The following is a 17418-nucleotide window of genomic DNA, read 5'->3' as shown; positions in this document are numbered from 1 at the left end:
AAAACATTATTAATAATTGTATCGAAATAATAAATGTTTCCTTTTAGCTTTTTAATTTTTTCAAACAAACGTCTGACAAGTAAAAAAAATAAATAAAGGAAATTATCAAATGCTGATGTTTAGATCCTATTCAAGCTTTAATACATTAAACCCTCTAAAAAACAATCCCTTGTGGGACTGTGCCTGTGTCAGGAACTGGCCCTAGGTTTTAGGAGGTAGCCCCATTCCAAGTTATAAGCAAACTTGCAGTTCAAAAGAATTTATTGAACAACCTCAAACAATGTAAAAAATAAATAAATAATGATTACAAAAAAGACTGCTCACATAGTTAGCATACCTACTATTTACTATTATTACAATTTATTATTATAATTATCACGTTTTTCAAGAAGTCATTGCTTTGTGTTTTTCCATTATAATTCGTTTCTCGATAATTCAAGGTGAGCAGGACCTAACCTACCCTTTATTTTCGAAAACTCGAATGAAGTAAAACTTAAAATTTACTAAATATTTTTAAAAAATCTAAAAAAAAGTAAATTTTCGATTTCAGCATTTATTTAAAACAGGGAAAAAAATTCCCTGTATTTTCTCTTTTTGTATTATACACAATGTATTAAGAGGAATGAATTGCTGCCTTCTTATATGAGTGGTATTGGGCTAACTATGCGTTTTAATTGCTGGAAAAGAGAAAAAAGGAGCAGCTGGACATACTTAAACAATGCAATAGTAAATTAAACAGTTTAGTATAGCTAAAACATCATCCTTAAATATCCGATAGATTAAGATTTGAGTGGTCACCATTTGTTTTAAAATGTCAGTTAATAGTTTAAATAATATTAGATTCAACATACAGTTTAAAATGCTGGCACCAAATAAGAAACAAAATTCCCTCCATTTTTCCTGTTTATAAACAAAAAACTCAAAATTCCCTGTTATTTTAGGCGATGTTTAAATTCCCTGTATTTTCCAGGTTTTTCCTGTATAGTGGCAACCCTGTTATATTATATTTAAAGAAAATTTAGTTACATTAGAAGATCAGGATACATTTACTACATTACTCCAAGTTACATTCAGTCGAAGTAATCATTGTAAAGATTTGCATACTCACAATGTTAGAAGTTAGACTGGTGTCTACCGATTGAAAGCTTTCATCAGTTGAAGCTTCCAGTTCCTCTCTAAGCTGTCTAATCTGCTCATCCTTTATTTTTTCGATCTCAGTTAAGCGTTTCTTATGCTGCTCTCTTAGATCTTCCATGAGGCTATCATATCTTCTTCTGCAAACAAAAATGACTTATAAATAATACTAAAGTTGTTTGCTTGACAAAAATGATTTACAAAATATTTTCATACCTGGAAAATAAAAATCCAAACTCAATTGAAAACAAAAGTTAAAGAGTTTGAAGTATATTTGACAGCAGCCAAAAAAATTGTACTTGCTTACTTTTGTAAACTAAATTCACAAAGGCAATGAGTTTAAAATAACAAACAATCCTTGGTAACTTGAAAATCAATATCAAAAACGTATTGTCATGTCAACAAAATGCATTTATTTATTTCTATTTTTTTTAAATTTCAGAAATGTTAAACAGTCCTTGTTCATTTTGTCCTTTGAATTTCATGCTTTAAAAATGAAAAAATTAAATAATAAATATCTATTCAAAATTATTTTTTTTCATGGAATTCTTTAATTGGAGGCAACAACTCTTTTGAACACATTTAAAACGTTTCCACAATCAGGGTGAGTAGCTAAATCTTTCAACAAAAAATAAGCACCTTTTCAGTACTTTTTAAGCACGCAAAAAATATTTTTGACCTGTTAAATTGAGAATATCTTGAACACATTAACAAAATACTAAATAATTTTCAAAGACTTTTACATGATCATGAAAAAATAAACCAGTTTTTGACAAAAGACTCTTTTCTTGATTATATTAGCCATTATAAAACAATGAAGAAGTTTTTTGATTCAATATCAGGCCGTGGAAAATGAAGCTTGTTAAATTGAGAATATCTTGAAAAATGCAGCATAGTTGAACATGCGAGTGCAAAAATCTCACCTAACCCAGCTCAGTAGACACAGATATGTCCTCATCAAACAAGTAAGAATGATAGGCACTTTTATACGCCATGGACCGGCGGGATGCCGAAATTGATTGAATTGTGAAAAAATAGAATAATGTGAAAAGAGTGCTTTTGCATAATACGTGGCAAAAAATGACATGGTAAAGAAAAAAAATCTCATTTTTGAAAAGGGAAAATTAAGCCCTTTTTAAAAACACCCAATGAAAATAGCACCTTTAGGTCTTCAAAAAAAAAAAAGAAAAAAAAAGCAACTTAAGCACTTTTTTAAAAATGCCACGCACCATGACAATATAGAGATATACCCAACAGTCAAGAATACAAAACAATAAAACAAAGGCATATTTATTAAAAGAATGTTTTTGCGTCAGATTTCGTAACTTTAAATATAGGCATTAATAATTTTTAATTTAACATACTTATTAATAATTTAGCATATGTAAGGTTAGGGCCTTAAATCATTATGATTGAACTTTGTTACATGAAAATCTGATATTTAGAAGTAAAATTAGTACGAATTGCAAGTGGAATTGATTTTGGTTGGATAGTTGTAGGAGTACGATAACCAAATGGGAATTGTCTCAAAGCTCCGTTTTTTTAACTGTACCTACTCCGACGCCAAAAAGAAGGGGAAAAAAATGCCGATATTTTATAAGCAAAACCAAAAAAAAGGTCTTATTTATCTGAACTCTCTTAGTCAAAAAAAATTTTACAACTAAAAACAAAATTTTATTCAAATCTTGAGGTCATATCATACACTTTTTGGAGAATTTCAAGAGAGCCTAATGCTGTGCACTGAGCAATGGTTTGTTCCCACATTTTATGACATCAGGTAGATTAAGTACTTGTCTAAATTGATGAGAAATGAGAGATAAACCTAGATTTTTCAGAATTTTAGCTGAATTCCAACTGAGGTTTGTCGCCTTGTGGATTATCTGTCCCCCCCCCCTGCATCAGACCTAATTTACTGTTAGCATCTCAATACTTTTTAACTTCATAGGCGCACCAATCTTTTCCAAGCACTACTATCACTCAATTTTTGCCATTTCAGGCTTCTTTTGTAAGCAACAGACAAGCAACAAAAACTTTTTCGCTAACCTAATTCAACCCAAGAGAAAACAACCAATCCATTACGTCTAATTTAGTTGTGCAAAGTTACCATAATTTTATACTAAAAAAATGCGTCTTTAATGGTGTTTTACATAAAGTTAGGAACTTAAAAAATAAAACACGTAAATACTCATCAAACATTACTTTTGCCAATGTATTTCAATCTTAAATGAGTCAAAGTCAACATAAAAAATAAATATTTCAGTTCTCTATGCCAAAAATAAGTAAAAATACAAGTATTTTTAACTGTATTTTCAGGCATGTATAGAAATCACCAATTTAAAAATTGGCAGAGCAATTTAACATGAGACATTTTAAATTTTTTAAGGACTTTCAAAAAGTTATAAATTAATTGGAAATTAAAAAAAAAAGACTTTCTTAAAGCGTTTAAATAAATTAGTAGACTAATTCTATATAGAAATAATTATAAAACAAAAAAAAAGGTATAAAAACACTATTTTGTCATTTCAAATATTAAAAAAATTTATTTTCTTTCATTTGTTTGTAAACCTGATTTTAAGTAACTAAATAATCCACACTTCCATTAATTTAATTTGCATCAAGCATTTAAGTGCATTACTCATTAACACAAAACCAGATTTTAATGGGAAAATTTTGTTTGAAATGTATTGTTAAGATTAACTTTTATTAGCATTTCATTACAATTTTATAATTATATTTATAACACTTAAATAATTCTGAAAAAAAAAGAAGATCTGATTTAAATAAAAAAAAATCAGGAACCATGCTAGTTTCGACATGGCTTAGTTATTTCAATTACTAATTTTCTTACTTACTCTTGTTTGTCTAGCAGTTCATCAGTATATTTAGAATACTCTTCACAAACTTTTTGGCGAATAGAATATTCTAAATTAAATTTCTCTTTCTTCTCTTCCTCTAAATTATTTCTGAGAGAATCTGCTAGATCCAACAATTTCTAAAAAATATTCAATAGCCAAATTAGGAAGATTAACTTCGTATACAACTTAAAAAAAAAAAAAAAAANAAAAAAAAAAAAAAAAAAAAAAAAAAAAAAAAAAAAAATGGAAGTAGATAAAAATTACCTCAATTAATTCATCTTTTTGGTGAATATCTTCAAGCAAAGAATTTTCAATGTCAGAGCTTTGATCGAGAGTAAAACTGGAACTTTGGGCTCTGCACTGAGACCACTGGCTCGAGATACTTTGTAAGGAGCTTGAAGCCATTTTCATATAAGTGTCATTCAAAATAAGCTGGACAAGACAAAACAAATTAAACTTTTGCATTCATAGTAATTTTTAATTCAAACAATGAACTAGTGTATAAAAATTTTCTAAGGATATTTTTCAAAACTACAAAACTCAGTCTCCTGCTTACCAACCCTTGTAAATGTTTCTCACTCATCATAGCTACTTTAAATAGTAGAGAGTTTAAAAAAAAAAAAAAAACGTTTTAAATATGTTAAGTGCAATGAAATGACCAATTACTAGGAATTTAAAATAATCATCTGTACTTGGAAAAAAAAATTCAACTAAAGAATAAAACTTGTGTGATTTAATCAGGGTGCGTAGCCTAATCTTTCAACAAAAAATAAATACCTTTTAAATACTTTTTAAGCACTATATACTTTAACAAAATGCAAAATAATTTTCAAAGACTTCATATGATCATGATAAAATAACCAGTTTCTGACAAAGAACTCTTTCCTTGATCATATTAGCCATTATAAAATAATCGAGAGATTTTTCGATTCGATATCAGCGGGTGAAAAATGAAGCATGAAATCTTGCAAAATGCAGCAGTTGCACATAAGAGTGCAATAATCTCACTGAACCCAGCTCAGTATACGCACATGCAGTCTCCCAAATATTTCATCACGCATGTAAAATGAATGACGCTTTCATACGTTATGAACCGAAGGTGCATCGAAATAAATTGTGGTTGAATGAAAAATGAACAAGAAATAAACTTTATTAACTAGCATGATTTAAGAGTTAAAAAAAAAAAAGCTTTTTTTAAAATTTTAGTTATAAACGTTAAGATTCATACCAGAAAACATCAAATCTCTCTCTTTTTTTTTACATCTTCACTAAGTGTATAAAAAAAGTACAAGTTAAAAAAATAATTTCTCTAATAATGCATTTAAGGCAAAAAATAAGAGATAAATTCCTGAGCATTTAATAATTTTCAAACAAATTAAAACAACTCAAATTACATCAGATAAAAATTACTTTTTCAATATCACAAATTTCAATGCTGTAGTTGCAATTCAGCAGGAAGTAGATTAGTTTATACAGCATTTTTTTACTTTAAGAGTTAAACTTGCAGTTAACTTTTACCAAATGCTAAAAGTAAAGAACTTTCACAATACATTTACAGGGCTGCCAATGAGATAAAAATCCAAAAATAGTCACATTAGTTACTTCTAATATGAATGAAAAATATTGTTAGAAGAATAAAATAATTTTTCTATTAATGTTCGTATAGTATTCCTAATACAGTCATACAGTATTTATACATCATTGACAGTATTTATACTTTATTGACATAAAACAATCCAGATAATGTATTTCTAGACAATTGCAGTCTTAAACTCAATCTGAATATGCATAGATATCATGTTATTCAGAATTCTCTAAGAAATACATAAAGATATGTTATGTACTACATAAACATTTTTCAAAGTGCAATAATAGTAAATATATGAAAAACAAATATACTAAATTCAAAGTTTAAAAATACACGAACACTTTAGCGCTATTTTAAAAATTATTTAATTTTCAAATGCAAAAATAATTAAATAAAGAAATAGAATTATAAACTTTACCAGTATAACGATAAAAAATATTTTAAGTAGAATAAAATAATCGAATTAATCAAATTAATAAACTAATCGAATAAATTCATTTTTTAATTCCCTTTCCCGAAAATTTATTTTTCCTTAAGAGTCACAATAATTTGGTCAATATTTAACTATTAGATTTTCTATACACAATGGAAAATCCTGTATCTGTATTCATCAAGATTGCTGCGACTTATGAGGCAATCTTACTGATAGGTTCGAAAAAAATAAATAAAAGTGAGCAGATGATAATTTAAACTTTTGCTTTCATGAGTAAAGACAGATTTTAACTCCCCCCCCCCATTTGATGTGAAGAATTATCTGGGAAAATAATCAGATAAAAGTAACATTAAAAAGTCCCATACTCCATAAGTAAATTAGTACCATTTAATAATAAAAAATCAACAGAAAAGCCAGGAACATAATTGAGTCGATTTTATTACTAAAATCATTTATAATTTTAAGTGGAACAAAGCTTGTCTGCTGGTGCTCTTTTCAAACAATTTTAATATTCAGCTTTATTAATATTTATAGTTTATTCTATCATTTTAACAACTCTTTTAATATGCTTATTGAAGTATAGTAAATATTCAAACATAGGAAAAATAGCAAGGAAGAAAGTTTTTTTTTTCTCTTTTTGATACTATCTTTTCTAACAAATCAAACATAATTTTTTTTTAAAAAAAAAGATTTGTTTATTATGATTGTAAAATAGTGGTCAGAAAATAAAGCTTTATAAGGGGCTTTGTGTTGCATTCTTTTTCACACATATCATTTAAAAATTTCATTAATGTTTGTTATTTGCTACTCAAACAGCATCCTATCCATATTAGTTTAAAAACCAAATTATATTTGTTAAATTTCTTCAGTTATATAGTTTTCTGTACTTTCAGTTATATATTTAAGCAAAGAAGTGAAAAAGTAGCCAGATTACTGAAATTCGTTAGTTATTATTTTTTCGGAGCAAAGGTTTAAATTTAACCTTGGGACTTACGTAACACTTTATATTTCATAAAAATTACACATTGATTGTATTATGAATATTAAGCTGACAATTCATAACACAACATAGCAATGTATATACTAACAATATAAGAATGAATTGATATTTGTGTAAGACTTACTTCTTTTGCAACAGCTGAAAATTTAAGGACATTCAAGGTCTCATCAAAGGTATATTCACAGGGACTGGCATTTGCGATCATAACTGCATTGCCTTTGCCCATAAAATGACCAGAAAAAAGTCGAGTCAGCTTACTTTCTCTAAATGGAATGAGTTTTTTATCTCTAGAGTAAAAGGGAGAAAAAAATTAAATTTTTTTACAGAAAATATATAATCTTTGTTTTTAGTTAAATGCCTCTGCAAGGACATACTTGGAGTTTTGATTTTGTCTAAGCTGTTCCAAGCATCTTCCTAATACAAGTAATGACGTGTTGATATAACCAGCTTCTTTTAGTCTCATCCCAGATGTATCAGACTTGCTTGCTCGCTCTGAACCAGCTAAGTCACAGAAAGCTAACCTAAAGAGAATTATATTTGTTGATCTATCTCATTAACTACAAAGTATTTTGAATATTCAAATAGATCAATCTTTTGACATTGCAGACCACTCAAAGTATGCTTCAGGAACGATTGCGAGCCAAAGTCAAAATTCCGGAATATTTCTTGAGCTTAAAAAAAGTTTAATTGAAATTGAAAAAGTTTAATTGAATTAATCGACGGTTTAAATTGAAAAATTAGAAAAAAATTTAAACAATATTTTTTTCCTTTTTCTAAATATTTCTTAGTTTACTTAAAATATATTTAAAATTTTACACATACCTATACCACTTACAAATATCTATGATGACCTGGAGAAGCAATTAAAATTTACAAATACGTCTTTCTTTCTTGAGTTTATGATTATAATAACTATTTACTGATAAAAAATGAATATTAATCATGAATATAAGCTTTAAAGTATCTCTCTGGCTCTCCATTATAAACAAATAAAATAAACTGCGTTTTTAAATTCCACATTCGAAAATTTGATTTCCGGGAACTTCTGTGATCAATGATTTTTTGAAATGTCTGGACCTTCTATCTCCGGATCACTGTTAGCAAAAAATCTGGAAATCCGGATTTTTTCCGGAGCACAATCGGCCCTGATGCTTAAGAAAAAGAAATTTAGATTTTTTTTTTTTAAAGGTCATTTTTTGGATAGGAAAAGTGTACACACATCAGATTACATTTAAAAGATGCTAAGAACAAACTAAATTCTATTTTTAATTTTAGAATTACGCTGTTTAACAGTTTTTAGATTCAGTCATTTGAGATAATTACACAGAAAATTTTTACAGTACTGTTTGCATAAAAAATAACCAATAAAAATTAGTTAACATTTCTTAAAAATTTTTTTAATTAAAGTGGTCGTAATAATCTCAAAAAGAAAACACAATTGTATGGTGCTGAACATTTTTGTACAAATAAAATAATTTAGTAATTTAAAGACTAATGAAAAAAGAAACAAAGGATTAGTGTAAAAGTAATTTAGAGGTGAGCCCTCAATTCTGTAATATGAATACTGTATTATTGATTAAAATGGATCATTTTTAAAATCAGATTGACGAGACAAATTAACATTTATGAAACGACAAAGCCCCATAAGGTATGTTACAGCATTAGCTGAAAATAATAAATAAGCATATGACTTGTGAATTCATCATCCCAAAAATTTTATAATGTAAAATTGTTGACTGAGTTTTGTTTTAATAAAATGACGGAATTCCCAAAATGTTTGAAGCAATAAATCCTGTGAGTAATGTAAGGCTATATACCTAAACCATGTCTATAATTAGTGACGCTAAATTTTTGAATTATCGAATTATGCAATTTTCACTAGCATAAAAAGATGTTAGAATGAAAATCTTAATTGCCGGATTCTTTAAATAGATTATTTTAAAATTCACATTTATATTCATAGAAGATGGGAAGTTATAAACACGTACAAAAAGGAGAAATATCTGAACAAAAAATCAAGACAAATAAGGACAACTACTAATCTTCATATTGTTATAACTGCAGCTTAAAAAATTAATTTGTACTAAGTAACATATTAGAAAGTCACTTTTAGTGATTCCTGGAAGAAGGAATTATCTGAAATTTTTTTTTTCACCGTATAGTGTATATGTTCATATCTTTTAAATCTTACCTGTTTATCCGAAATGAATCGAAGTCATCACTTAAACGAACCACTTTCACAATATATATGCAATGACTGAAAATACAAAAATGCTATTGAACTTCAAAGGCATAAACAAAAACTTTCATAAAAATATATATAAATATATTATTAATAATTCACAGAGAATTTTCATCAACATGGAACAAGACTGCATGTCAACCTGTTTTACTTAAGGAAAAAAAAAAAAATTTGTTAGTTCCTTAATTTGAACAATAGTTACAGAAACACTTTAGAAAACTAAGTACTTTCTTTTTTTGAGAAAAGTACGATACCAAATTATAATGGGTAGGTCATAGTTTGGCAAACTTTCATTTGCCAATTTTTATATTTAGATACAGCTTACTTTTTGCACTACCGGGAATCTAGCAAGAAATTTCATCACATTAGAAGAAATCTATAACAAGTTTTTTTTCTTTTTTTCTCAGAACTAGACTGTTTCGTTTGTTTTGGTAGTAAGGTTACAGATTCACAGAATTTGAGTAGACTTTTTCTGGGAGAAATAGGTAATGCATGTTAGGCTTTTTTTAATAGCTTTTCTCAATGAGAAGTATTACAAAATGAATATCCATCCTGAATTTCTACTGCTTGTATCAGTGCTGTTTTATTTTTATTTTGTCTTCTTTTCTTTGAAATACTTTAGGTATCATAAGCTTCTACAAATACCATTTTTTGGGGGGGACATTCCAGCTCTATTCTCACATTCTTTCTGCTACTTTTTTTCCGGTGTTGATAACAATTTTTTTTAAAAAACTAAGCACACTATTAAATACAGTATTTTTTGTTTGGAAGACATAAATTACTTTCATGTTGAGTCTGAACTTTTATTTCAAAAGTCTTTACATTTTAATTTATTAATGTTCAGTAAGATTTACTTTAAAAAATTGCACACCTAGTTTAAAAATGCATGTTTCCTTTCATAACAGTATGATTAATTGGGTGTAGCTCTATCTCTAATAATGAAATATTTTATTATTTAGTTATTAATGTTAAACTTGTATCAATTGTACCCAAGAATTAATGAATTAGTCTTCATTGTCAATTTATATTTTATAACATAAAATGATTCCTCCGCTGACTATTACATCTCCTCCGTGGACAGGACAAAATTTAACTTATTTTTAACTTTTTTAAAAATAAAATAGAAAACTTGACCATTATTATAAGGACATATAACATTAATAAATAAATTCATTAATCTAATTTTTATCACTTTTTAATTACTTTAATCTAAGAAATTTTTTTTAGACTACTTCAGAGAAAAGATGAACAGGTTTTACGGTTTGATATCAGAGGGTGGAAAATGAATCCTGAAATTGAGATTATCTTGCAAAATGCAGCAGAGTTGAACATGAGAGTGCAAAAATCTCAGTAAAACCCCGAATTCAGTAGACGCACATGTGGACTTTCAAGGATATCATCAAACATGTAAAATGATTAGCGCTTTCAAGCAATATAGACTGATGGGACGCCGAAATAAATTGCGAATGAATGAATTGTGAAAATGTTCAACTGAACAATGTGAAATGCACAGGCTTTTCTTCAATACATGGCGAAAATTGACACTGTAAAGAAAAAAAAATCTCATTTTCGAAAGGGGAAAATTAAACTCTTTTTAAAAACACTCCATGAAAAAAGTACATCTAAGGGCTTTTAAAAAACGAAAGTCGAAAACAAGCACCTTAAAGCACTTTTCATAAACGCTGCACATCATGTTAAAATAAAATAAATAATTACACACCTTCTACTAGATTGGTAATTTAATTTTGTACATGCGATTCTCAAGCTTTTTCTTCCAATATGCAGTAGTTTCAATGCCTCCTCCACATTAGCAACATATACTTCTTTAGCACCTAAAATTAAGACCAGTAAGTTGTGAACTATTTTTTAAAAATCAAAATAAAGTACAGAAAAAGAAAAAAAAAATTCTTCTCCACCTTTGACGTATACATCTCCATTCAGATCCTCTGCCAACTGGAGTTTTTTTCTTGGAAACACATTCGGTTGGAGGAGATCATATATATATTCATTGTAGATTTCAATGAAAGAAATCCAGATGTTGCATTTTCCACTTTGCCGATCTGCAGTTTCTTTGCTCAACGTTTTCAGAACTGCAGCACATTGAGCGGCTTCCATTTCTAGAATAGTAGATTGGCATAACTAAAATTTTAACTGACATCAGGGATTTTTTTTTTTTTTTTTTTTTTTAAATCTTTATATGCATGTATGTGAGCTTCTCAACTAACAAATATTTTCAGTATGAAATAAAAAAAATATGCAAAATATTGTCTAAGGCAGTGATTCTCAACCTTTTTGTTGTGGCGGCACACTTTTAACGATTTCGAAATTTGACGGCACGAAATGAAAAAATTTGTTTACTTACCTATAATACACTGTGTTAAATAGTTTGTGATAATAATTTTGAATGAGAAATAAAGTAATATGTACTACAAAAGCACGTTTATTAAGGGATTAATTATATCTTCCGACTAATTTTTTGTTAGTTAGTAACAGTTATTTATTTTTTTGCTAGTTATTAATTGTTAGCTTGTTTTCTATAGTTTATATGTTCGTTTTTTTACATTAATTCTTATTTTTTTGTGATTTCTTGTAAACTAGTATTTTTGNTTGCGAATGAATGAATTGTGAAAATGTTCAACTGAACAATGTGAAATGCACAGGCTTTTCTTCAATACATGGCGAAAATTGACACTGTAAAGAAAAAAAAATCTCATTTTCGAAAGGGGAAAATTAAACTCTTTTTAAAAACACTCCATGAAAAAAGTACATCTAAGGGCTTTTAAAAAACGAAAGTCGAAAATAAGCACCTTAAAGCACTTTTCATAAACGCTGCACATCATGTTAAAATAAAATAAATGATTACACACCTTCTACTAGATTGGTAATTTAATTTTGTACATGCAATTCTCAAGCTTTTTCTTCCAATATGCAGAAGTTTCAATGCCTCCTCTACATTAGCAACATATACTTCTTTAGCACCTAAAATTAAAACCAGTAAGTCTTGAACTATTTTTTAAAAATCAAAATAAAGTACAAAAAAAAATTATTTTTTCTCCACCTTTGACGTATACATCTCCATTTAGATCCTCTGCCAACTGGAGTTTTTTTCTTGGAAACACATTCGGTTGGAGGAGATCATATATATATTCATTGTAGATTTCAATGAAAGAAATCCAGATGTTGCATTTTCCACTTTGCCGATCTGCAGTTTCTTTGCTCAACATTTTCAGAACTGCAGCACATTGAGCAGCTTCCATTTCTGGAATAAAACTTTTCAGTTGAAAAAAATAATTTTCTAATACGAAAAAAAAAACAAAGTTACCACATTCAAAGTAGATTAACATAACTAAAATTTTAACTGACATCAGGGATTTTTTTTTTTTCTAATCTTCATATGCATGTATGTGAGCTTCTCAACTAACAAATATTTTCAGTATGAAATAAAAAAAATATGCAAAATATTGTCTAAGGGTGGCATTTTAAAATTAGTTAATGAGTAGAACGCCAACTAGAGAGGTCTGCTTACGTGGTCCTAGCGCAAGCAGGATGTGTTGCCAAATTATTTAACAAAAAATAAGCACCTTTTAAGCACTCAAAAATATTTTTAAGCACTTTAAAAAAAAAATTGTAATTAGGCAAGGTTGGAAAGTTTTTGAAAATTGTCGGTTTTATCTTGGTTTAACAGCAAAGTGAACAAAAAAAATAAACAAATAAATATTCGGCATTGTTTTGGACAATTGTCAAAAATCATGAAATTTTGAATCGTGCAAAAGGAATGAAGTTTTCACACGCTACGGTCTGACAATACGCCGAAATAGATTGGGGCTGAATTAATTGTGAACTGTCACTTTTTGCATAATTCGAAGCAAAAAATCAACATAGTAAAGGAAAAATCTCATTTTGAAAAGTGAAGTGAAAATTAAGCACTTTTTAAAAACACCCAATGAGAAAAGTACTTTTTAAAAACGCTACGCGCACTGTCAAGATGAGGTACATAAATTTCAGGGTATGAATAATCAATAAGTAATACAGCACAAAGTCAATTCTGAATTACAGTTTTGTATTCAATATCTGGAAATATTAAATTTATTAATAAATTAAACACAACATATTTGCTGTTTAATATTGCAAAACAGTTAAGTTACATATAGTTAATAGTAGAGTAAAAAGTAAATTACCAAGAGAAATAAAATTTTCTCTTGCTATTAGGGGAGGGGGGGGGAAATGGCAATATTTAGTTGGTTCCCGTGATCAACGAAAATTCGAGAGGTTTTGCTGGTTCTTCTTTAGTGGGCAAAAAAAAAAGCCTGATTTTTCTTTAATGACCTATGTCACTAGTTATAAACTCTAAATTATATATATTCATCTTAAACTTAATCTGAATCTATCAAAATATCTGATTTCATATAAATGATATCTAATTTTATCCGATTTAATGAGCATTGATTAAAAATAAATTAAGAAAAAATAGTAACTTATTATGTGAGCTTCTACTGCATTTTTTATTTTATCAGCTCAGATTGAAAACCTGGAGTTTATCCGAGTCTTATAACAAGTTTGAAAGAGTTTGTTTCATTACTAGAAGCATTTATTGTTTAAAAAAAATATTTATTGAATTATATTTTTTTGCAATGAAATGAGATCTTAAACTTCGTGAAAAATTGATTCAATTCCTTAATATACATAAAAGTCCGTGAATACTTCATTTATTATGGAGGTCATAGATACCTTGATGCTCTTTCAATATCAGAATAATAAATGCAATTAATAGATAATACAAAATTTTAAAAATATATTTTGTTTACATATATTGTGTACAGGTTATTCTGTAACGATTATATGTAACATATACAGGGTTGCCACTCAAATCTAAAAAAAAAAAATACCCTGTGTTTTCCCTGTACATATTACACACAATATATTAAGATGAAACAACAATTACTGAGCTCTTGTGTGAGCTATAGTGGGCTAACTATATATATTAGTTTTAATTGCTAGAAAAACAGCTGAACATACTTAAATAATGCTATAGTAAATGAAATAGTTTAGTATAGCTGAAATATCATGGTTAAATATTCTATAGATTACGCTTTGAGTAGTCACCATTTTTTAAAAGACAAAAGATAGAAACAAAATTCTCTGTATTTTCCCAGTTTGTAAAGAAAAAATCCAAATTCCCTGTATTTTCCCTGTTATTTTAGGTGATTTTTAAATTCCCTGTATTTTCCAGGTTTTCCCAGCGGAGTGGCAACCCTGATATATTTATAGATTCTTAAATACTGTTAAATGAATTAAGTAATTAAAAACATAATTATACGTTATTTTTTAATTATATTTTTAATTTCTTAACTCATTTAACAGCATTTGACTTAATATATATATACGACTTAATAGAAGAGCGGATTTCCATTATTTTCCCATCATTTGTGGTAATGACATTAGAGACAATTTTAGAAAGTTCCGCTTTACTGAAACTATGGAATGTCGCATTCATACCCACCTTAGTAAATGAAAGATACACAATACCGAAAGAAAAACAAAAATATGAGCGTACAGCTGTTTGGCAATTGTCGAGAATGCCAACAGAAATTTTCCTCAACGTTTCCAATCAGTGGTATGGTCTGCTTATACGCATACTGACAATGCAGTGATCAAAGTATGCAGTAAATCACAAAAAATTTATATTTATAAAGTATATTAAATATTTAATAAAAAAAATATAACATTACTTTATATGTATAAATTATAGAGAATTTTACTTACTAGAAATATATGGTAAAAGAAATTATGTCTGCACAAAGCAAAATTCTAGTAGTGTGTCAATAGAAAATAAGGTAAAAATTTATGTCCTCACAAAAGACTGTTCAAAACAAAATATAAGTATTCTGAAAATATTTTATAAGTATTCTGAAAATTTTTTAATTAAAATATAAATGCGAACACAATCACAAGTAAAATGATCAATGATATAAAAATAAAGTGTCTTGTTGGCAGGGTATATACATGTTAAAGAGTAAATTAGATAAGAACATAAAACTAGTACATCATGTTAAAAAAAAAAGCAAATTTGTTTTACTCTATAGTATAAAATAAAAAATAAATTAGAGACAAGCATATTTGAAAATGAAAACAAGATGACAAAAGCATACAGGGAAAAAAGCATTACCTTCTGGGGGCAATGTTGTCTCAATATCTCCCAGATTCTCATATCTATCAGAAAAACAATCGCATAATTTCATAGCAAATGATTTTGAAATGCTAGAAGATTCAGCAGACTTGTTAACCACCTAAAAGAAAAAGGAATTTATAATTTAACCAAATCTTTTATAACACACAAAAAATAATTTAAAGTAAGGTTATGAAGTAAAAGAAAATGTAGGTAGGTACATTATTTACATCACACTAAAGTTACACAATGGGCTAATGAGAACGGTCAGGAAACTATCCCTGAGGATGATCCAAAGACATGCAAGTATAATTTGAGACTACTTCCTCAATTTAGATATAGATCTGAAGGGGAATAAAATTTTATCCAGATCCTTGTACCCATGATACTGCTCAGTGACTAACCACAGTTTTGATCACACTTACTAGGTGGTTGGATGTGTAGCTAAATTTTTCAACAAAGAATAAGCACTTTTTAAGCACTAAAAAAATATTTTTAAGCACTTTTTTTAAACAGAAAATCAAGATTAGGATATGCACTCTAATTTAAAAGAAAGTTTTGCCTAATATTGTTTTGAAAAATATAAATCTGATCACAATTTCCACAAAGAAATTAGGAAATTTAACTAACTAAAATTATAGTAATTTTGATTCTTAAGAAATAAAATACCTCTTGGTTATAAAACTTCATTAAATCTTCTTTTATAGAAATCTCTTTCATTATATCAGATTCTTCTAAACTATTCAGATCCGAAAATTTATCCGGCTTCACACAAAATTTTTCTAAAAGCTGATGCTCAATTGCAGAAAAAAAGAGCCGTAAAGCAAGGATAATGACACCTGGGTTCTCTTCATTTCCTGAAAAAGAAAAATTCAACAATGAAATAAAGTAGCTAAAAATTATATTTCAATAAATTTTACAAATGCGAAACTACTTTATTGGAAGTATAACAGGGTTCCCACTCTTTCAACAAAGCAAAAATTAAGCACTTTAAGGACTTTTTGTTTGAAAAAATTAAGCACTTATTTGAAAAATTAAAGACTCTGAAAATAGTATAATTGTTTATCAGCGTTGTTATTATTAAAAGTTAATGTCATTTAGATTAAACAAATCCTTATTTCACTTTTAATGATTTAATTGAAATTTAATTGTAAAATTGTGCAGAAATTAAGATTTGGAATTTTTTTTCCATATATATATATATAAAAAGAGAGAGAGAGAGAGAAAGAAATTTGTCTAAAACTTAAAAATTATTTCAACAAGTTTATATATTCGCTACTAGACCAGCAAATGTGTTATTACTTTTATGATGAACTAAAACAAAATCTTTTCCAGCCAAACCTGTTATTAGGAATTAACTTTACTTAATGCAACTAAACACTTTGGCGAAAAACATGAAATAATTTTAAAGCAACCAAATATTTCAACTAAAATTAAACAGTACATTAAGTTGCAATGTTAACTGAATAAAATGATTATCTCTCTAACAGAATCGTGTCGACGCTGCTACATCATCGCAGAAAGATTTTTCCTTTGAGAAGTAAAAAATTTGGGGGGGAGGGGGTTCCTGCAGAAAGTTTCGAAAGACATCTTACATCTTTTCTTCAGAATTACATTCAAAAGATTCTATTCCGGTGCAGGGAAGTGGAAAAAATGCTTATAACTTTTCTATTCTCATTTGAGAATTATCTAGTAAAAATTTTGTTTAAATTTTGTTGACAGTTGTTGCTAATGATTTCCACAGTTTTTAAAATCTGATATTTCTAATATTATTTATTACAACAACTGGATCTTGAAATGAAAACACATATTTACAGCCCCCTTTCTAAAGAGTTCAATTTGCATAATTTTGCTATATATATATTTTTTTGGTAGTTACTGTCAGGCTCCCTATTTTTTAAATTTGCTTTTAAATTCGGATGACTTATAAAAAAAGAGAAAGAAAATAATTAGTCAGTTTTCTTCCTATTAAATGCGAGAGTATCACTTACATAACTCTC

The 17418-nt window shown here is 27.9% G+C and overlaps 1 protein-coding gene across 1 annotated transcript in view; it reads right to left on the bottom strand.

The window, feature by feature from the left end:
* The window catches only part of LOC107444097 (kinesin-like protein KIF20B), a gene marked incomplete in the record, with an annotated part of 73617 nt that overhangs the window by 47880 nt on the left and 8319 nt on the right, over positions 1–17418 (bottom strand). The window contains 10 exon segments of the mRNA XM_071180623.1: positions 1109–1274; positions 3987–4126; positions 4254–4421; positions 7135–7297; positions 7385–7531; positions 9202–9267; positions 10973–11084; positions 11169–11369; positions 15419–15539; positions 16088–16275. Coding sequence (XP_071036724.1) covers positions 1109–1274; positions 3987–4126; positions 4254–4421; positions 7135–7297; positions 7385–7531; positions 9202–9267; positions 10973–11084; positions 11169–11369; positions 15419–15539; positions 16088–16275 — 1472 coding nt within the window.

Source organism: Parasteatoda tepidariorum, chromosome 5 (genome assembly GCF_043381705.1).
Source record: "Parasteatoda tepidariorum isolate YZ-2023 chromosome 5, CAS_Ptep_4.0, whole genome shotgun sequence".
NCBI lineage: Eukaryota > Metazoa > Arthropoda > Arachnida > Araneae > Theridiidae > Parasteatoda > Parasteatoda tepidariorum.
Note: the sequence above shows the minus strand (reverse complement) of the source record. Positions and strands in the feature narration are given on the sequence as shown.